The 23,009-nt window shown below is 38.8% G+C and overlaps 1 protein-coding gene across 1 annotated transcript in view; it reads left to right on the plus strand.

Moving 5' to 3' along the window:
• LOC135466054 (calmodulin-binding transcription activator 2-like) overlaps positions 1-15,785 on the plus strand; it is a 49,947-nt gene extending 34,162 nt beyond the window's left edge. The window contains 12 exon segments of the mRNA XM_064743463.1: positions 442-539; positions 1,364-1,542; positions 1,776-1,851; positions 2,387-2,577; positions 3,028-3,629; positions 3,958-4,062; positions 4,821-5,070; positions 5,842-6,023; positions 7,080-7,228; positions 7,732-7,925; positions 8,925-8,999; positions 15,302-15,785. Coding sequence (XP_064599533.1) covers positions 442-539; positions 1,364-1,542; positions 1,776-1,851; positions 2,387-2,577; positions 3,028-3,629; positions 3,958-4,062; positions 4,821-5,070; positions 5,842-6,023; positions 7,080-7,228; positions 7,732-7,925; positions 8,925-8,999; positions 15,302-15,581 — 2,381 coding nt within the window. The 3' untranslated portion in view covers positions 15,582-15,785.
• The last annotated feature ends 7,224 nt before the right edge of the window (positions 15,786-23,009 follow it).

Genomic DNA, 23,009 nt, shown 5'->3' on the forward strand with positions numbered 1-23,009 from the left:
ACTTTATGCCTGGACAGAAAATTCTTGTGAAGTGCGTCATGTCGTGTGAACTAATACATCGTATGTTAAGAGCTATTACATGTATACATTAAGAGCTATTCTGATTGAAATAAATGGTTTTGAAACAAGAATGAAAACCTTTGGAAGTCATCAGAGCCCTATGTCTCTGTCAATATGATTTTATGTTTAAATATTTAATATTTCATTCTACTCGAGAACATATTCAAAACAGTGCAAAGTGAAGATGCATGTATTTAAATTGAAAATAGTTGTGTGTCTGATGATAACTACTTTATTTTCTTTTTCCTTTAAAGTGAAGGGCACAAGATTTTTTGGACTCTTGGTTTGAAGTGAAATGAAATGAAATGTACACATGTTGTTTTTAGCAGTTCATTTTATCCTTTTATTTGAGTTTTTTGTGTGTTGTGTTGCAAATTTCAGAGAGCCAGTTACAGTTGATGTTACTAGACCGTTTTGAACAGCTGGAGAAGCGTCTGGGGTCAAGCTGTTCCAGCAAGGAAGCCCCTGGACCTTCTGAGGTAAGCTTACTACCTGAATATCACAGGTGTGCCTCCACAGGTGTGCCTCCACAGGTGTGCCTCCACAGGTGTGCCTCCACAGGAACATTGTGATGTTCATGAACATAACTGATTTTGTCCACAGAGTCTCACCTTCATCTCAAGTCTTCATGTGAAGTAAAGTTACCAAACTTACACTACACATCCACTTTTTCATGAAGAGAGAAAAAAAAAACATATTAATTCCAGTGACATTGGCCAGTTTCTTCATGGTTATTTTACGGGCTCCAGTAGCTCAGTTGGTAGAGCATGCGTGTCGGGGGCGGTAGATCCAGGGTCAATCCTGGGTTGTGTCATGCCTAAGATCTTAGAAGAGGAAGTGGTAACTTCTTAGCTTGGCATTCAGCATTAAAGGGATGACTGGTTGACCCGTTGTAAAGGGCTTGAAAATGCATTGTTATTTAAAGTTTTAATTTTCAGCCACAAAAAACAATCATGTGTCACTAACTCACACATGAATTATTAGTTATCCCTTAACTTATGATGCCAAATAAAAAACACACAGTGATGCGAAAGGTAAGCTGGTAAATGGGCGCTCTGATTGAATGTGTTTCATCTGTATTTTGTAACTAATAACACTACTATCTCGTCACAAACTTTCACCTGTCTTTCACACTGGTTGGCCAAGTTCACTGTAGACAAACCTTTAAAGGGTGAGGACGAAGGCTCCAAAATTTGTTTACTGTTCTTACAGCTGAGAGGTGTTAAAATTGGCGCAAGTATTTTCTGTCATCAGTTTCTGTATTCTCCAAATCTTGATATTCTTACTTGAACTGTATTTCCAGTTACCTGAGAAGCCTACAGACAGCGAAGCTCAGTTAATGCGCTACTGTAACTTCTTGCGTGTGCGACCTTGGTTGACCTCTGACCCCATTCCTAAGCTGGGTATAACAGGTGGAACACTGTTGCACCTAGCGGCCGCCCTGGGGTACCACAAGTTAATTGACCAGCTGATCAAGTGGAGGTAAAATTACCTTGATTAGTGTCTAAATATATTTACGGGAATAAATGCCTCCTTTAGTTCATAAAACTCTATCATATTACTATTAAATAACAGGTGTGTTTGAGCTAAAGTGGACATACTACCCAGATTTAACCTAATTAACAGCCATAAGTCCTTGCAAGTTGTCTGTATGACTCTGAACTGAAGTGTGTTCAATTCATGTAAGCCCGTGCTGTGTTTTTTTCCATTGTAAGATCTGAGAGTGGGAGTGCAGTGCTAAGCGCTGAAGTGGATGCTCAAGATCTGGACAATTTCTCTGCAACTCCTCTGGTATGTCACTGATCTGCTCCGTTCGTCGACATGTCATTCAGCAGTGTAATACACTTTGATTGATGACTAGTATCTAAATTTTATATCTGTCTCATTTAATCCAAAGCATATTTTTCGCTGCGGCTGATTGGTGGATTTGTCAGGTGCAGGTATTAAAGTTCCTCCAATCATAACCGTGGCACCTGTGATATAAGGTCACACCAATTTTATTTTGTGTTCTTAACTGCAAAACATTTAAAAATCCATAAACACCAAAAAAAATGTGAGTTTGCGTTTTTATTAAGACTGATCTTGATGGGTTTTTTTGTGATTTTCTTTTTTGTTGGCATGATACTTCAGTGGCGGTTGCACTTTGGTGGTATGGACTCACCCTGCCACAAGAAGTCAAATGACTAAAATATTGTTATGTGGGACGTAAAACCCAAGAGTACGTACATACGTATACACCGAAATACGTGTAGTGACAAGTACAGATGTAACTCTGAGTATGTTTGATTACTTCTTGTCTTGGCCATGTGGGTATGTTTGTGTTCAGATGTGGGCTTGTGCTCGAGGCCATGTGGACTGTGCCCTTTTCCTGTATCACTGGTCAAGTGAGGCGGTCAAACTGTGTAACAAGGCTGGTCAGTCAGCCTCCGATGTGGCTAGAGAGAACGGTCACCTCCACCTGGCTGACCTCCTGGATTCTCTTGAGCAGGACACCATCATGCAGACAGACTCTGCACAGTAAGTACAGCCGGCCTAATTTTAACTGGAAGTGTACAACTCTCAATATTAGAGTTTTTGCTTCACAGCATGGTGGGGCAGATCAGTGCATTTTAACATGAGCGGGTATATACAATAATGAAAATAATTCACAAATAATGGTTTTAATTTCCTGTCCGATGGATAATATATCCACCCACGTGAAAAATACACTGATTTGCTCCAGCTTCACACAAAGATGTTGTAACGTCTGAGTTCGAAAGCTTCGTATTCCATCAACTGCGAGCTACTGGAAAGCAACGGCATTACATGTCAAGAGCTAAATGTGAATAGCCACATCATAAAATATACCTGCACAATTTGGATATAGATCTTAACAGATTTGAGAAGTTTTCCCAAACTATGTTACTGCTCAAACTGTGACATCATGCATAAATGTAGTGATGTAATTATCAGCTGTTTGTCAATCAGGCTCGGCCTGGACGGCTCACTACCCGGTCTCGCCTCTTTCATCCTGGATTCCCCGCCGAAGGAAGACAGCTGCCCCCTACCCCAGAAGCCTGTGATAGCCCCTCACCCCCAGACTAGCTATGAAGCCAGCCCTGGAACCTCGGCACCACTAACCAGCCTCCACATTGATATTCCTGCACCAGCTCCCTATCACGCACAATCAAAGCTGGTACGCCGGTTCTCAGAACAATCAGGCACCAGCATGTTGAGAAGGCGCCTTAATAAGCGCTTTTCCATGGAGGTGTTCCCAGACTCTACTCTGACAGACTCAGATTTTTGCTCAAATCAAGATATGACCGCTCCCCAATCTTTACGCATTGCTAATTCTGAGCCAGATTTGGGGGCTAATGTTAATGCCCTGTCAGGGGGAGATAATCCTATGATCTCAGAACATTGCCCAGAGGCTACCTCCCCTGATCTGTTTCTTCATACCGACTCTTTATTGGGAATTCATCGACTGGCTGACCCAGATGACACTGTTTTTTCGATGGGAACACGTGGATTTCCTTTACTCACGTCGCAACAGGTGTCATCTGGCAATCAGGTTGTTGCTATGGATACAGGTAAGTTACTTTGCTGTTGAAAGATTTTTGATGGGGTGTATTGCAGATAATTTTCATCTGAAAACTGGAACAGAGAAACTAAATCTCCGATATGAAAGTTTTTAGGATATATTTAGAATTCAAGATTTTTTATGCTAAATGAAAGACTGATTTCCTGGGTAAACATAGAAGTTTAGTTAATTTTGTACGTAACTAAGCCATTACTCAAATAGTTTTCTGCTTTCATCTCTTTATGTTGACACAGCATATGTTGTTTATCTTGCTCAGTTTAAAAGTACAATAGCAAACATCCAGTGTAAAGATGCAGTGTTCACGACTCTGTTTCCAGATGAGATTTCATCGGTTCGGAGTGACAGCCCATTCATTGATGTAGAGAAGGTGTCTTCTGATGACGACGAGATTCCTCACTTAGTGGATCAGGCTGCTAACCTCGGTACATTCCTCATAAACGCTATCGTGCATATTGATATAGTCCTTAATTTAGTCTCTGAAATAGGCTCAACCTATGTAGTCTCTGAAATAGGCTCAGCCTATGCAGTCTCTGAAATAGGCTCAACCTATGTAGTCTCTGAAATAGGCTCGACCTATGTAGTCTCTGAAATAGGCTCGACCTATGTAGTCTCTGAAATAGGCTCGACCTATGTAGTCTCTGAAATAGGCTCGACCTATGTAGTCTCTGAAATAGGCTCGACCTATGTAGTCTCTGAAATAGGCTCAACCTATGTAGTCTCTGAAATAGGCTCGACCTATGTAGTCTCTGAAATAGGCTCAACCTGTGCCAACTGTATGCAACATGTACGTTTAGCAGTAGTTAGAAATTTAATTGTTCAGAGTTCAGTCATTCACTCAACGTTTGAATTCCTCCTATATATTTAGCTCAGTGAAATTTAAATTGTGGTTACCCTCAACAATGTTAACCAGTTAAGTGTGAAATTTGAAAACATTTCGAAAGACTTTAAAGATTAAAATGTAGGTATGAGGTTGTACATGTATAAACTTAAGAAATTATAAAGTAACCTGCTTTGATGTGATAGCATTCCTTTAATATTCATACACATGTACTGTCAGTTGTTGGACGTGTTGAGCATTTAGGGTCTCTGAATGTGAGGTCATACCACAACACTGGCGGCTCTTATCATACAGCAGTACTGGTTTCTATTATCATACTGCAATATCGCTTGCTGTTATCAGGAGAAGGCACTTCTGCTGACGGACAGAACCAGATGGTGACATTAGCCAATCAGATCATTGCAGCCATGCCAGAGAGAATCAAATCCTCTCCCAGTTGTTGTGATGAGGGTGTGGTAACAGAGTGTCACCGTGGCCGCAGTGAGTCTCACAGCTCGATCACATCCCAGAGCTCACCCCCTGCCTCTCTGTATGGTGACGACTCTGGAATTTCCACACCCCTGGGGGAGGGGCTCAGCTTTGAGGATTACAGGTAAGCCCCTTCACGATAACACTGGGACTGGAAAGTAGATTGAGTCGTGAGTACAGGAAATAATGTCACACCTAATTCATACCTGGTAGCTGCTAAGCTGACTCCATGCTAACTAGATCTGAAGCAACACCTACATCCAGCCCACCTGGCAACTGTTCGGTTACCCATCAGAAGCATTGTTTCAAAACACGTGTAAAGCAAAAAACAGGTGAGGAGCCCAAAAGATGGAAGCAGGATTTAAATGTGACAAATAGTGAACAGGTTTGGAACATATCTAGTTAGCGACAATACTGGGAGCTGCGACTAAAAACTTTCCTAGCAACCTGCAGATTGTCGTAGGTTTCTACCAGGCTTGGCCTGATTTCCTCCCACCATAATGCTGGCCGCTGTCATATAAGTGAAATATTGTTGAGTATGGCGTGTAACATCAATCTGATAAATATATAAATTCAACTTAATGATATTGAATTTGACGCTGTCTTGTTCTTAGAAATAATAAGTTGTTTTATTCAGCCCTTTATTCTGATGTTTCAAGAAAAATCTCAGTGATTTCTGCTCTTTGTGGTGGTACATTGTTTACGTGTCATAAGAAAAGTGTTTCAGCAGCTTTTCACCAGTGTAGTTGCTGTGAGCTCAATTCCTGCTGTTTCCTCCCTCCATAACGATGGCTGCCATCGTACAAGTGAATTATTCTTTGGTACGGCATAAATAAGTTTGTTACACACAAGTTATACTTAAGAAGTAACCAGTATATATGTGTGTTTGAAACAGGTACCGTGACATTGACACTCCAGCCTCGTCCCTAAGCCCAGATTCCACCTGCCTGCCCAGCCCCTACAGCCCCTACAACTTCCAGCTGGACTCTCCCCCACCCACCACAGCAGACTTTAATGAGTACTTCAATGCCCCCACCACCTATATGGAGAAGGACTTCTCTCAGCTCACTCTGTCAGGTGAGTACACCCCATCCAAGTGGGGCTGTGGCCTGTGCAAACACTTGGGTACATCCTGTGGATATAGGAAATATACATGTATGTGTATTAGGATGCTTGTGTATGTCTTTCAGAGAAGTAAGAAAATATGAATCAAAAACTAGGGAAAGTTTTAAGGTTTTAAAAGAGGAGACAACAAATAATACAAGTTGATTTATTTAGGAAGATGTGTGATGCTTTTTAAACTTCCTGTGGTATACTTTAATTAATGCTTATATACAATTTATCTAGTGTTGTGTTTTGTGTTTGAATGTATGTACTGTTTTAGCAGCTGTGACTGATGTATTTGTGTGACACATCTGTATTAAAACTATCAAGAAGAATTCCATAGAAAGGGCCGGAGTTTTACCGCCAGTTTATTTCCTCCGTGCCTAATGGTAAGATTCCAGCCCTTTCTCCAGGTAGGTGTGGCCTATTTATGAATATTAACAAAAGGTGTGTAAACCAAACCCTAACCATATCTCCTAACCTTAACAGTAAAAACATTATTTCCAGTGATGACGTGTTTCATTGATATTCATGAATAACCTACACCTACCTGGAGAAAGGGTTGGAATCTTACCACTGCCAGAAAATAATCCGATTTGATATGACTAATTTCAATGCAGTGCTTTGGCATTCTAATTTAGACGGAGTTGTCCCCCATTCCCAAACGTTTTATAATGCTGGTGAACAGGGTTGTCCTTGGGACATTTGTTCTGATTTGACTTGCTTTTTCAGAAGTCTGTGAGCAATTAGGTTTGTTGAATGATTTTATCAACTAAGAGATTTGGCCAATTTTGTTTGTGCTAAATATTTTTTTGAATACCTTTGGACTTGATGAATCTAAAACAAGAAACTTTAATTTTAGGCTGACCAGTCCAAAATGTGATTGTTTTAGGTTTTAACTGATTGCATGGCTCTTCATGCTGGATGTATTGCAGATTAAATTTTTGGCTTGACGTGCATATATTTTGAATGTGAAATGTCAGAGTTGTGTTTAGTACTTACTGTCCAACTATTTGTTCTTGATTTCAGATCATGAACAGAGGAAACTCTATGAGGCAGCCAAGTTGATTCAGAATGCTTTTCGAATATACCGCGACAAACAACAGCAGCAGCAGCAGCTTCAGAAAGAAATTGAGGCAGCCATTTTGATCCAAAGCTACTACAGACGCTACAAACAGGTCTGATGTAACAACCGGAAATAGTTTCCCACAGTTGTATTAATATGGTCATACATGGAAAGGTCTGCTAGCAACATGCGAATGGTCGTGGGTTTCCTCCTGGGCTCCACAGATTTAGCCAGAATTTGAAATGTGAATGTGAAATTTGTAATAATAGGGCATCTGAAAGACACTGAGACACTCTTCAGGCTAAACCTATGCTGTGCTCTGATCAGTTTCCCCCACCATTATACTTGCTGCTGTCATACAAGTGAAATATTCTTGAGTATGGTGTAAAGCACCAATCAGATCAATAAACTAACGTTATTTGTAGTGATTTCACTCTATATCTGAAGCGATCAATATATTTCATTGATTTGTTCATTATAGATTCAACGTTAATTCCACATGAAATTGTAGGTATGTCACCGGTATTCCAAAGTCCAGTGTTTTAATGATCTCTAGTTTGAATGAAATGACTTGCTGCTAGGCATTTAGTCAGTATGTTGCTATGTTCCTAACAGTACATCTACTACAAGAAGATGACACAGGCAGCCGTCCTGATCCAGAGTCAGTTCAGGAGTTACTCTGCTCAGAAGCGTTACAAGAAAAGCCGCGACGCTGCCGTGGTTATCCAGAACCAGTACAGGACGTACAAACAGCACGAGCGCTTCAAAAAGAGCCGAAATGCTGCCGTCATTATACAGCAGCGATTCAGGTGCAGTGCATTTGTCCCATTGGTTCTTCATGTAAACACACACGAAACATTGAGGAGCCTGTTTCCTTGGTATCAGTAATGCAAATGCCCTGAAATTATGCCGAGAAAATTACAATTTTAGGGACAAATAAACGTAATAAAAAAATTCCTTTTGTTGCTAAGGCTTTAGCATTTCAGGTAGGATATCATCCCACCTCCCAGGCAAACCATGGGAGAGACAGATCCAGGGTAAATCCTGGGTCGAGTCACATCTAAGACCTTAAAAGAGGAAGTTGTCACTTTCTCGCTTGGCGTTCAGCGTGCAATGACTGGTTGACCTGTATCAGTACAAGGGCTCAGGCGGAGCGGCTTACTTGCCTTCGGTAAGTCGCCTCAGTGAAGCAGCACTAGGTAAAAGAGCGGTGGAAATCGATCCTGCAACAAGGAGGCACATTACATGCACTCTAAGGTTTTTTTTGTGGTCATATGACTGAAAAATTGTTGAGTACAACATTAAACCCAAAGCACTCACTCACTAACAAACAAACCTCAACACACCTTTTTAAGATCAATATAACTTTGAGAATGAGGCAGAATTCATATTTTTGTCATGAGAGAATTTTTAGGTTATCTGCTATAAAGCCGGTTGTGAAGAGGAGCATGGACTGTTTGCATTAAAAGGACTACAAGTTGATCTTAAATCTTTTGTTTAGTATCTGATATCACCATAAAGAGTATTATTTTAATATAGGATTGTAATTTCAGATTTAAAACAAGTGAAACTCCATTGTAGAACCAACACTGACAGCCAGGCAGTACTGGCTTCCCAGATACTATTCAGACAGTTATTTTCCCTGAATGTGTCCGGGTTAAATGTGAGTTAAATCTTGTTGGTTGCTCAGTACGGCAATGGGCTTTGAGAGAGCAAAGGAAGGTTCTCATAGTTGACAGCATTTTTCCTCACTGTTTGTGTATATCACTGTCATGATCGACTGTTAAAAGTCTAATGTTGTTGTGCAGGAACCACTACCAGAGGAAACAAAACCAGGAGATGGCATCTAACCTGCTCCAGATGGCTTCTGAGTCCAATGATAAGTATGTAACACTTCACTCTCAAAATGTTACCTGTTATGTTACATGGCACCAAAATTCGAATTTGAACAACCTTTTGATTTCCATGTAACAAAAAAATGCGACGTGATGAATTTGGAGTAAATGATCAAATATAAAATGAAATTAAAATATCAAGTTTTTCTGGTTAACCCATACAGACCATGCTCTTGTTAAACGTTGCTATAAATTGTAAGTTTTCATTCAGTCATTTCAAGTTGGCAGATCATGATAACGTTGTATTACTGTATAAATCTGCGGATTTGCAGTATTATAGATATTTACATTGTGTTGTGTGAAGCATGACGTAACTGTACTAATTAAGCATGGGTTTTATGGTAACATCTTGACCTCCTGACCTCCTGACCTGTGAGATTGTGGATGATACTTTTTGTTGATAGATTATTCTTGCTGGGGTTGTTTGATTAAGGTACTGTGTGATACTGGTTGCCTTATAGATTCCTTGTAGATGATCTCATTCAATCCCTGCTATTAGATTGAACTGTTAAGCTAACTTCAAATGCTAGCATGACGTTTGTAGACTGTCTAATACACATTATACTCTGAATTATTAAGGATAAAACACCTGTAAATTAGCAGGTGTCTTTGTGTTTGCAGGTAAGTTCAGTGTTACAGGAACTTCTTACAAATATGTCACAAACTGATGGAAAATCCGGTGAAAAATTACCTAAATCAGCAATAATTTTGTAGAATTTGTCACAGACTGTCATGCTGCTATACTTAGTTGGTGAATAGAAATTTTACAATAAATCACAAACATGTGTAACTCCACATGATTTTTAACCAACTAATTGACTTCATGTGCTACAGTCCGTACAGCCAGGTGATAAGCTGGTGAAAAGTTCCATGAAATAATAGGTGATTTACTCCAGTTATTTTGAAGTTTTCTCTATGCTTTATGCCTATTATTCTTTCATCATTAGTCACTTAGTCCTTTAGTCATTTACATGTAACCAGTAGTGGTGCTGAAGCTGTGGTTGGTGGTGCAATTTTTTTCTTTTTTTTTTTAAATGAATGCAGTTGTCAAAGTAAATGAACTATCAGGGGTTCATGAAAGGTGATGAGTACTTGGGGGTTCTTGGGGCGGGGCAGGGCAGGGTAGAGTGAAGCAGGAAGGGCATGGGTGGATTGGTTACTGGTTTCTGTTACCTAGACTTTGTGATAATCTGATTACCTCCACATGCTGCCTCCCACAGGGATGTTTGGACAATGATGCATTTCTACAGGGTACGTTCTCATCTCCTCTATAAGTGGCTACACAGTTTTGTTATGCTGTATGCACATGTCTTCTTCTGAATTCTCACATCTTCCAAGCTGGATTTCATCATTCTGTGGTGTTTGTAGTGATCAGGTTGTCTGTCAGTCAGGTGTGTTGTCATTATTGCTTACCATACAGGAAATTATGCACAAACATCTACCTGGGCATTAAGATTTCAAATACCTGATGTCTACCAAGAGTTCCTGTTGTCCTCTGTGATCAGCTACACGTATATAATCACCAGCATCTGTCCTGAATAATTAGCTCAACAGTATGCTGTGACTGGCTCAACAGTGTGCTATGCTCTATAATTACATGCACTTTAACAATAGACTGTCCTCCATAATTATGTCCACCGTAATTTGCTCATCACCGTAATTAGCTCAACAAAATTCTGTGCACCATAATTTGCTCAAGATGCTAAGAACCATATCACTTCAACAGTACACTGTTGAATAATTTGCTAAAAATAAGCTGTATGCCATAATTAGCGCCATAATACCCTGTGCATTATGACTACATATAGCTCAGCAACATCCATAATGTGCTTACAACTGCTTCCCTTGATGCTTACATTTGTACTTTCCCTGTATGGAGGCAATAGACGATGGAGCACATTTTGAAGTTTAACAGTGTGGTGTGTGTAAACCCTCCCACGTCTTCTGTTCTCATGTCTCACTGGGTCATGATTTCTATGTGCAGTTGTAGTTTGTCACTTACATACGTAGATGTGTTTTGTAATAGTACAAGAACATTCCTGTATTCGATCTTCATTTAAAAATATTCAGTTTAATTTTTCCTTGTTGTTTCTGGGCTGGGGTTTCTGGGCGGGGGCTCTGCTGCATGAATGTGATACATGTACATGTAAATCTGCTAGATCAACTCCGATCTCATCCTAAATCCCACCAAGGAATCCTCAGGGTAATAGATATTGATTTTTCAAATTAGTTTCCAAACTAGCTTATCAGTTGGAGTTCATACTTGAAGGAAAAAATTCCATAAGGCTATGTTTGAAACAGGAAGGTTGTAAATGGTGTATTTGCTCACTTCTGGTTTACCCAGACTCACCACACTGTAATGCAGGGCGCTAGAGATTGTACAAAACATTGGAGTTTTCGGCGGACATACATGTAGTGACAGTAGTGAAAATGAGAGGGGTGACGATACTCTTACATAAAGTTTGCAGGAGAGAACTTGCCTGCCACCAGTACGACCCAAATCACATGTGGAAGTGTTCACAGGTAACTCACCGTAGTTAGTGGATAGATACTCAAGGCATGAACCTTACGGTCATTTATGTGAAGAAATGAAGAAGCCTGTAATAAACAGGAGAAAAATTAACACATTTGTTCATGCATAAATGTGTTTTCCCACAACGTACCACAACAATAGGTATATTGATTATTATACTACACTGCAACACTTTGAGCCCACCTGTCAAGTTTTGGGGGACGGTAGAAATGACTATCTTCTCTTTAATAATCTGAACTGTTTTGGGATAGTTTGGAGAAAGAAATTAGTATACATATACATGTAGTATAGAAAATATACTGGCTCCAGTTAAGTTTAGTATGGTTGAAACAGAAAACATGTAGTTTCTAGAATTAAGGTTTGTATTTAAGTTTCTGTTGGGGATTTCGTGGAATAAGTGATTTACTACTATGTTTTATTATGGCGATTGAGTCATCCCTCCCCCTCCCCTCCCCTTTCTTCTCTTCCCTCTCCCTTGCTTCTTCAGGTTATTGTTGCCTGAAATGTGAAAAAGAAATTTTCTTTTTCTACTCATTTCTTTTCTTTCTAATTTTTAAATGGCACTATATAATTTGTGGCGAAAGAGGGTGGATTTTGGGTCCTGATCATATCAATATGCATCTGGTTTCATCTTGATTTTATCTCTGTAACAATTTGATTTTTGTCCTCTTTATAGATCCAGTTCATGAGGTGTTAATTTGAGTGGATAACTGTGTGAGTTTGTGATGAACTGTGGAGGGGCCTATCATAACCAGTGCAGTTGTACTCAAAACAGAGATCACACAGGCTGTCAAAGTTTTACAACTGTTTACCGAACCTGACAAACATGTATTTATACATACTGTGTCAGAGTGCCGTTTATTTCTAATTAATTAAATAAGGAGAAAAACTGCTGTTGCACTGTGTTACCTGCAAGTGTTCCGTAGTAATACTGATGATACGTGCAGGTGAGGTGACAGTAACTGTGTGATCAGTGGGTTGGTACACCTGTCCTCTACTGTGTATTATTCAGTGTACTTTCAATTGATATACAAGTAATGTAGCTCTGAATTGGCACTTTATTTTGCCATAATCAAAGACTCATTATTTGGCACTTTATTTTGCCATCATCAAAGACTCAGTATTTGGACACTTTATTTTGCCATCATCAGTGACTGAGTATTTCGGCACTGTATTTTGAAAGCGTCAGTGACTCAGTATTTCATGACTTAATTTTTCCAAAATGAGTCACTCATTATTTCAACACTTTTTTTTAACCATCATGAGTGATTCAATGAACTATACTTTGATGATGCCAAAACAAAATCTTCGTTACTAGGAGCTACTCTTCTTGTGTATTTGGTAAAACTAAAAACTGTGATGTCAGCTGCTTCACAACGTACAACAGTTCACCTGAGCAGTTAGTATAAGCACTTTATTTCATGCCATTCAACCATTGATTACAGGAACGAAGTAGTCTTTTTAAACATAATTTTACTAAAACATAACATTTCGATAATATTTTGGATTATTTTGTTACAGTAAACTGTACTGAGAATAAGTGCTACAGGATACATACATGACTGTTCTCCTATAGTGTACATATAGATGGTACAAGTACATGTACAGGGAAAGACTTGCATGAGCACATTACATAGCGCCTTGGTTGTACTTCTGTTTTCTCTCGTTTTGTATATACATGTCATCACATATGGATCCGTTCTATTCGCTGCCTGTGTCATTCCATTGGCGCCACTACCACCGAGTCTGACGTCGCTGGAGTCAGTTGGGTGTATTGTAGTGTCTTAACTCGCGCAACTTAATGCGACTTCTGGAACATTGGGATGTCACGCAGTGTCCCCTGGTGGCCACTAAATCTGTCACCAGTGGCGGTCAGATCAGCGAATAGAATGGACCCTATGTTTGTACATGTACATCAGCTTGTATATATCATTTTGTGCAGTTCTCACATACTATCACATACTTATGGTGTATTGTATTACTTATGGTGTATTGTATTTTGTATGGTGTATGTATTGCCATTATAGTCATAACAATGCTTTGAAAGAACGTATTCAAATGGCCAACATTTATGTCACTAAAGTGATATTCAGATTTTTAGTGGAAAAGGGAGGTAATTGTGAATGTGGAGTTCGTAAAGCCTGTGGAGTGCTTACTGGTAAGGAACAGGATCCTTGTTGTCCATGTTGTGGAATGGGTTAACACTTAAGCACACTTAACCCCCCTCATTTTTCCACCTATGAATTATTGTGTAAGTAAACTGCTCTATGAGAAATATGTCTGTGCAAAACTTGAAATCGAAATTGAAACTCAAAATTTAAACTGATAATAAAGTATAATTGAACTAAAGTTGCTTGATTATTCATTTAGTGGAAGAGAATTATTCATTTGGGGAAAGGTAAGACAAAAAATGTCTCTCAAATTTCAGTCAAGCATATAAAGTAGGGTATATTTTATCCCCATCATTTATGGTGAAAAAGAGAATGATTTATGTGTCATATAGATACAACTTAGGAAAGGGCAGTAACTCCTTTTGAACAACTGCATGGTTGGGGATAGTGGATTGTTTCACTGCTGCTGTACCACAAACCTGCATTTAGCCTGTCCTGGGAACTAGGTGTATTAATTGGAACTGACCTGTATTTACTATCAACTACTGTTATAGGTTTGATAGAATAATATCAACTTTTTTGGCAGTTTGATACAGCATATAATGCTCTTACTAACACCTGTTTTAATAGTAGATGTAGTGAAAATCTTTGTATGACTTCTGTAGTCCTGTATATTACTTGCTTCTAATGCAGTTAGATTATGTGCTAATACTACTACCAGTACATAGTGGTAGAGTGGAAGCCACATTGATTGATTTCTACAACACCTAACATTTTTATGTAAGATAATAAGACTATAGTATTTCTTTCTAAGCTTACAGTGTAACCTTGTGTTGTTCAAATCTGGGGATTCGCCTAAAATGATGAAGCTGATTTATATTGAATGGTGGTGAGCAATGCAGGCATAAGATAACCTGAATAGAACCTTTTTGTAAATAACCATCTGTTAAAGATTTCACAAGTGCAAGTAAATACTAGTGCATCACATAATTGTTAAACATCAGATTTTAGGCCAATAAGTTTAGCTTTTCATTTTTACTTGTCTCACATTTTTTTTTTCTTTCTGTGTGTTGTTGTTGTTGTTGTTTTTTTGTTTTTTTTTTGAGTGTAGGGAAAAGGCAGTATAGGCGACTCTCATTTACTAAGCAACGTTCATCACATCAGAATACTCGACTTCCAAAACAAAGTTAAAGGGAATGAAGAAGAAGTCATGCTAATTTACCCTTTACATAGTCAGCTTAAACAATACTGTTTTATGGCCACAAATGAGTCACATTTCATGGGCCTTTTTTCGCACAGAAAATTTTCGTAGATGCTTGTTGACACCGGGAATTAAGACAGGTTAAGAAAATTTCTTAAACCCAGTTGACACAAAACTAGTCCCAACTGCTTATATCGCATTGTTCTTCACAATGGCATTCCTATTCAATACAACAAACTACATAAATTGGAGAAACTAGTTTGCTTGTTACAAAGTTTGAGTGTTGACTATATGGTAAGATTAGTAAGCCTCATACATAGTCATAATGCATGTGTATTAAGGGAGATGTAATGTGATAAACTTGCTCATATGATAACATCAGCCATTGATGGAGTACAACAGACAAGATTTGTTATACATGTTGTACTATGCTCTTTCTCTGAAGCTCTCCTGTGCGAGATGCAAACACTTCAGCCAGAGACGGCACACCAGCTGCAGACACTGAGAGCAAGAAGACAACGAAAACCAGTGAGGCGGCCAAGAAGAAGACTCCATCTCTGTTACGCTCCAGCAGCACAGGCAAGGCGAAATCCTCCCTAAAGCTGGACCCAGACCTGAAGAGACCAGGGGCAAAACCGGACTCGCAGAAGAGCTCTCTAAGCAAGGGGGATAATGCAGAGCTTTCCAAACCTGTGCGCAGGGCCAGCTCACTGTCTAAGACATGAGGTGGTGCCTGAGATATGATGTTTGATGTTTACTTTATAATACCTGTCCAAGTTAATCACTGTTATTCTGAGTATTGTCACCTGGATGATTGTTTTTACCTGACTGATCTGTGACATACCCATGTGTAGCAGGACAAAGCTTTACTCTTCACCGTGATATTATGGAGGATTATGATATTTACTCATCTTGATGTTAATAACCTAATATCTGTTGGTCATAAAGGTTTATATTCATACTGACACAAGTTTACACCTTGTGTGGACCTTTTTGTTTTATTATAGTTCAAGATGCCACTCACATGAAACCATTCATACTGCTGTTGGGTACTGAATTTAACCCAGGTCAATGCATTACTGTATATGTCCATAGGCCATTGGAATTTGTCTGCAAGTTTTTAGATTTACTGTACAAAGACCTCAGACCATCATAGCCCATATATGCTCTCAGCAATCCTGTCTCAGCCTCAACAATCCTGTCTCAGCATCAGCAATATTTTCTCAGCCTCAACAATCCTGTCTTAGCCTCAGCAATCCTGTCTCTGCTTCAGCAATCCTGTCTCTGCTTCAGCAATCCTGTCTCAGCCTCAGCACACCAATCAGTTTGTTAATTAAATCTGCCTCCAGTCACCAGGCTAGTTTTTGTGGTGTGGACAATCACACCAAAAAATAAACAGCAAGTCCGTGCAGGCTGCTAAGGGCAGGTTACATGTATGTCACTTGCTGTCTCTCATGATGTAGATAAAACTGTGTTGGCAGAATACTTCCTACTTTGACCACAAATCAGATTATGTACATGTACAGGCACAAACATGCCTTCAGGTGTTTGTCTCTATCCATCAGGGGCTCAGAAAACCTATTAATTACACCTTTGTGGAAAGATAGTGATTTGTATTGCTACTATATTGAGGAAAAGCTTCCCACAATGTCTTCTTCCATCTTTTGACAAAAATGTAGAAAATGATTGTTTTGCCGTGGTGTATGAAGTATGAGCACAGTTCTCAGTGCCGATTTTGTCTGACTCAATATCTTAAATACTACATGTATGTTAAGAGGCACCTGTCCCGTTTATTCTGTAGCTAGCATTTTAGGTCACTCAGCAAAGCATACAAGTGCTATGATAAGACTGCACTAGTGTTGAGTCCAGGCTATGAGGCGTGTAGGCCTACTGCCATCTGCTACAAGAAAATACATGTATAGCAGAACGAATACTCGAGTCAGCATCTCAGTAGCCAAGGCGTTATGTCGTTTACACTTCAACTTTGAGACAATAAGGGTTCGTGTATGCTGCATTCATTCCTTACATGCTACTGGGGAAGATTGAAACCGCTGGCATCGTTTGAGACCATTAGCACAGTTTGAAAGCATTGATGAAGTTTCAGACCATAAGCAAAGTTGGAACACGCTGGCATACATGTAGTTAAGAGACCTTTTGGGTACATCTAGGTTTTTGTCACGTACATGTTGTTCTACTCACTTACATGTAGTTCTACTCATGTACATGAAATTCTACTCACTTACATGTAGTTCTACTCATGTACAGGTAGTTCTACTCATGTACAGGTAGTTCTACTCATGTACAGGTAGTTCTGTTCACCAACAATGTGAAACAGTGATCAAGGAAAATGGAGATGATGTACTTGTGTAATTATATACAGAACATTCTCTGTAACAATTACAATAACATACAAGTAGGCCTACCTCTGTAAAGTTATCATATCTCTGTGATAAACATGTACATGTGTTTCACAATGGCTTTCTGTAAGAGAGATGTAGCCCAGTCTAAGTTATTGCAAATCACTCTTCGGCTTGGACACACCATGTGGTGTGCAAGTTCAATCCCACTGTTTACCAGGGAATTTTCCTCCCTCTTCCATGGTCGCTGTTCTCAGGGGTCAAGGAACAAGTAAGCAGTGAATTATTCATGAGTAGAGTCAAAAGTAATCAGTCACTTAATTCAAATTGAGTCAAATGTCTGCTTAAATCCAGTGTGATTACCCTATTAATATATGCTTTTAACCAAGTGTCTTATTATAAGCATAGGCCTTCTTGTCATAGTTTGTAAATTATTAACGCATCATTTATTCACGTGTGATTTGTTGTATGCCATTCATTAATAGAACATTTGCTGACTTCCAGTTTTTAAGTGTCTTAATACTGTTCTTGAGAGTTTAAACTCTTCAAATTAATCATTCATTAGCTACAAGAAGCCATCATGGCTTAGAATTTTAATGACTTCAAACTTCCGCATGTTGATAGATACATAGATATATAGTTATTGCGCAGACTGATAGACCTATGTATCTACATGTAATATCTTTTGGATATAAATAATCCTAGTCATGAAACAATACTGTTAAAGAAACACCAACTGTTTCTTTCACCAAGAAACAGTTTTTTTCCACCAACTGTAGAATTAGTATTTCGCTTGAATCGGTGGTGTATGTAGTGGGTAGTTTTTCATCATTGGAATTTGATCTGTGCACACTCTTTTACCATCAGTATTTATACACTTTCTTGTTTATCACTGGTTAGCAATAGTATCTCATGTGATGAAATTATACCTTGTGGAGGTATAGACCAATTCAGAATGGACTACACAAGCACCATATTATTAAACGGAATGGTGAGCTGAGATCTGAACTAACTGGAAACTTTTGCTGAAGCATACAAAGGCCTCATCTTAGGTCAGACGAAGTTTCAGTGAATATGAAAATAAGGATACAATAGAGGAACCTGGCTATGGACAATGAGCAGAAGTATAAGCGCTGTGATGGCAACCGTTCATAAAATATGAATATGCTTGAGCTACATATACAGACATAGTTCAGGTACGAGGTCAACTCAGCTTTACCAATTCCTGACAAACCTCGAGTTAGCCTCGTCATATTTAATTGATACCTGCAACTGCTATATCTTGAAACTCTCTCTTTGAACTTGATGTTCTCTTTCAGTTCTAGTTTACTGTAAGGTTTATACTTTTTTGGCTGTATGTTAGTGTTGAAATAAGAAATACTTAAGATAAATAAGGCTTACAAACACAGTAGGTTTGTTTACTGAGGATGTGGATATAGTGAATAGGAGAAAATAGGAGAGAAGATCAGTACATGTATAGTGTGAATAATGGGAGAAAAATCATTGGCTAAGCATCACTTTATAACATACAATGTGACCTGTTAATGTACGGAGGACATCTGTACCATGGGATTAATTAGTGAGAATTTGCTGTTCACGGGGACAACGTGACACATTGACGGAGTGCACCCTGTGTTGGTCACATGGACAGAAGTGTGGCACTCTGTTGGTCACTTGGACAGCAGCGTGGCACTCTGTTGGTCAGTTGGACAGCTGTGGGGCACTTTGTTGATCACTTGGACAGCAGCGTGGCACTTTGTTGATCACTTGGACAGCAGTTTGACACTTTGTTGGTCACTTGGACAACAGTGTGACACTGTTGATCACTTTGAATAGCAGTCTTGTACTTTGATGGTCACATGGACAGCAATGTGGCTGTTGATCACTTGCACAGGAGTGTGACACTTGTTGATTACATGGACAGCAGTGTGACACTGTTGATCACTTTGAACAGCAGTGTTGCACTTTGATGGTCACATGGACAGCAATGTGACACTTTGTTGATCACTTGCACAGGAGTGTGACACTTGTTGATTACATGAACAGCAGTGTGACACTTTGTTGGTCACTTGGACAGCAGTGTGACACTGTTGATCACTTTGAACAGCAGTGTTGCACTTTGATGGTCACATGGACAGCAATGTGACACTGTTGATCACTTGCACAGGAGTGTGACACTTGTTGATTACATGGACAGCAGTGTGACACTTTGTTGGTCACTTGGACAGCAGTGTGACACTGTTGATCACTTTGAACAGCAGTGTTGCACTTTGATGGTCACATGGACAGCAATGTGACACTTTGTTGGTCACTTGCACAGGAGTGTGACACTTGTTGATTACATGGACAGCAGTGTGACACTTTGTTAGTCACATGGACAGCGGTGTGACACTTGGATAGTCACATGGAGTTTGACAGCAACAGAAGATATTTCCATTTTTCTACTTAATCTCCCCTGTCCAGTGTTACCAGTATATGTACATATATATATGTGCACATGTTGGCATATATATGCATGTAGATACAGGAGCATTCCATGTTGTAGGGGTTGTGTTATTGCCCTGCACTGTTTATTATACTTACTGATAATGTTTAACTCTTGCATTGCCCACTGTTACCTACATGTACATGAATAACGAGATGTAAATATATTTCTTATACTATTTATGAGATTTTTCATCACACCGATTATCAGGCGTGCCTGCTGAGGGTAACATTGTTTACTTTTTCTCTTTCAGCAGCCAAAATTGCTTATTTGTCTAAAGTTTTCTCCTGCATTTGTGATCAATCATTTAAGAAGTGTTATGTAAAGTACATACCTTTGTTGTATATTTTCCTTTTTTATTCCTTACTGCTAAATTCTTATTATGTGTGGTTGTATAAAGTTTGTTAAGTTATTTTGAGCCGTTTTATATGCATTCTGTTTTGTCCCATGTTTATATGTATAACTATTGATTTTTATTTGGTGAAAAATGCGTACATGTATCATTTTTGTATCTTTTGTGCTCATGTTGTTCAGTTTATTAGTTTAGTCTCTCTTTACCAACACAAAATATTGCTTACTGTTTCAACAAGAGAGAGACAGACAATTTTGGATGTACTTAACATATCAACACAAATACAATCTTAAAAAGTGTCAAATCCAGGCTATCACAACTTAAAATCCCAAATGTTGGGAAGATGCAACATTTTGGTGTTATTAAAAATGGTGTGATGAAAAAAGCTATAACGTCTCCTTATTCAGTAAATTAAATACAGATAAAATTGACAGTTTCCAATATGGAAAGAGCCTATTTCACATGCGGCTTGGAGAGTTATGCAGACGCAGTGACCAGAAGTGACGGTAGGTTGTGGTCATGATAGTCACATATTAACACTTCAAGACCTTTGTGGCCAACAGTTTGCCTTGTACTTGATAATGTTACGGCTTGAATGTAAGAAGGATGGTGTGTGAACTGATTTTGTAGTGTTTGAAGAACAAGCTTCAGACCGTCCACACAGGGACTGGCAAATCAAAGAATGGTTTTATTGCTGCCCAAGCAAAATCTGTTGACAGGCATTAGCTCTATAGCTGTAAATCTTAGAAATAAACCAGACACTTTTACCATGCATATATACACATTCTCACACATATGATGGCTTTGATAATGTACCGTGTATTGTAGCTTTAAAAACAATACACTGGTCAACCTTATGCTTCAGCAATTTTTTTCTTCTCATTTCTTATCGAAACGTATATTTTATTTCATCTTTGTCTCGTAATAATAACTGTTAAATTTATATTCTGGATAGGCCCCCAAAGTAAACATGAATTTGTTCTTTTTGTTCTGTTTATTTACTTGGGAAAAGCACTTGAGTTTGTACAGTTATTACACCTCTTGTTAAGAGCTGAATGTCTCAAACCCATGTCAATCCCTTGTTATTTTAATAGGGAATGTGTACTAATTGTTCATACATACTTTCCTCCATGAATTGTATCATTGTTCTTCTATAATTAAAATGTTACGCCCTTATTGAAAACTGGTTGTTTCGTTCAATTTCTCTGCTGTGTAATTTGTGGCTTATTCTGTTAAAAAGGGAAGTGAGGCAAAGGCTCGGTAAATATTGGGTACTCGTACCCGAAATGACCTCAGATTTCTCCCACAAAAGTGCGTGGTGCTGAAACTTATGATTTTCCAGTAGAATATAGTAGCAAACCCCAAAACACCTTTTTGTAATCAATAGAACCCTGAGAATGAGGAAAAATGGCCAGTCATGGACGAAGTATTTAGTCATAGAGACTAACCATGAGATGCCAGTTCAATCCTAGCCTTGGACTGGGAATTTGTAGATTACACAATCGTCATTGTGTGTGAGATTTTGGTAACAATAAACACATGATATCGATTTTGAAATCTCGTCGTCATATGACTGAAAAATTCTTGAGTACGACGTTAAACCCCAAGCACTCACTCACTTGATTTTGAAATCCTTTGCGCAGTCTTTGAAGACCGCTTGTCTCCCACCAATATCGTTCAAGTATATGTACATCACACTCGGGGTTTCTTCCACCTCTAAAACTGAGGGCCATAATATTTACAGGTGAAAAATTCTTCAGCGTAATGTTAAAACAACACCAATTTTATATGTTACAGGCAATCTAATGCTAAGAAATCCAGAAATGGAAGAAAAGCAAAATAGAAAATCTACCTTTTTGTTGTGTTCAATCTTAATACTGTTTATTGTTTTCCTATATTTCAAGGCTTTCCAGTGACATAAAAACATCTTTAACAGAAACAATATCTATCTCTATCTCTTTTATCGATAAAGGTAGAATAGTCCAACTGTATCATGTGACCTGTCAAAAATGTTAGGCATCTATTTTTGATCGCATTTACTGTAACATCTGCATCTGAAAAAGGCTGATGATGTCATCTGTGCTTGTGGAACAGAATGAGACAGATGATAGGTAAATTAATGTCAACAAAGGTTGCCAAACATTTTTCACAAGTCACATGGTACGAGAGGATTATTTTTATCTTCAATGACAAAAGAATCCAAACTCGAAACTCTCCTAGTGCTGGCAGTCCACCTTTCCCACAAATTAGATGGTTTTTCAGTTTTATTGTTATTTTAAACCCACCAGCAACATTGAAAATAGGTTCATTCAGCCTGTAAAATAAAAAAAGTTAAATTGGTGTGGCCTAAACAACAATCAAGTGAAGAACTATTTTAAATGGGGAATCTTTGCTGGCTAAGTGGTCTACAGTGCCTCATTTCCCACCACGACCAGTTATGTTGACCCTTGCACAGGCTGTAGCTTTTGCATCAGGTTTGTCAGACTCAGGGGAACAGCAGTGGCATTCATTAATCTGACCTACATCACAGGAGTGAAACCATCTAGAAAGACTTAAAGTTTTTCAGCCACATTTGTAAATAGAAAAACTGTAAAACTTTAATATTTCTGTCTTTGTGCATGTTGGGTAGTGAGACAGTTTATCTCCATTAGTAAGCATACAAGTGGAGAGCTGGTGGCTTGAAGGCACCCAGTGCAGTAGTGCAAGTTAGAGTACAGGGGTCTCTGTGTATTTATGACAGAAACTCTGGTTGTGAAGAAATCTAGTTTACCTTGTACATGTACACTTCACACACACAAAAAATCTTAAGTGACTATAGTGGGTGGCTGAATCAGTCAGATTCAAGCTAAATGTGTCTCTTGAAAAATGCTAATCCTTAGGTGAAATACAGTATTTAAAGTAATCATGTAGGCCTGTACATGTCACAATTGGTAGGCCTACATACCTATCAAATTATAAC

Source organism: Liolophura sinensis, chromosome 5 (assembly GCF_032854445.1).
Source record: "Liolophura sinensis isolate JHLJ2023 chromosome 5, CUHK_Ljap_v2, whole genome shotgun sequence".
Lineage (NCBI taxonomy): Eukaryota > Metazoa > Mollusca > Polyplacophora > Chitonida > Chitonidae > Liolophura > Liolophura sinensis.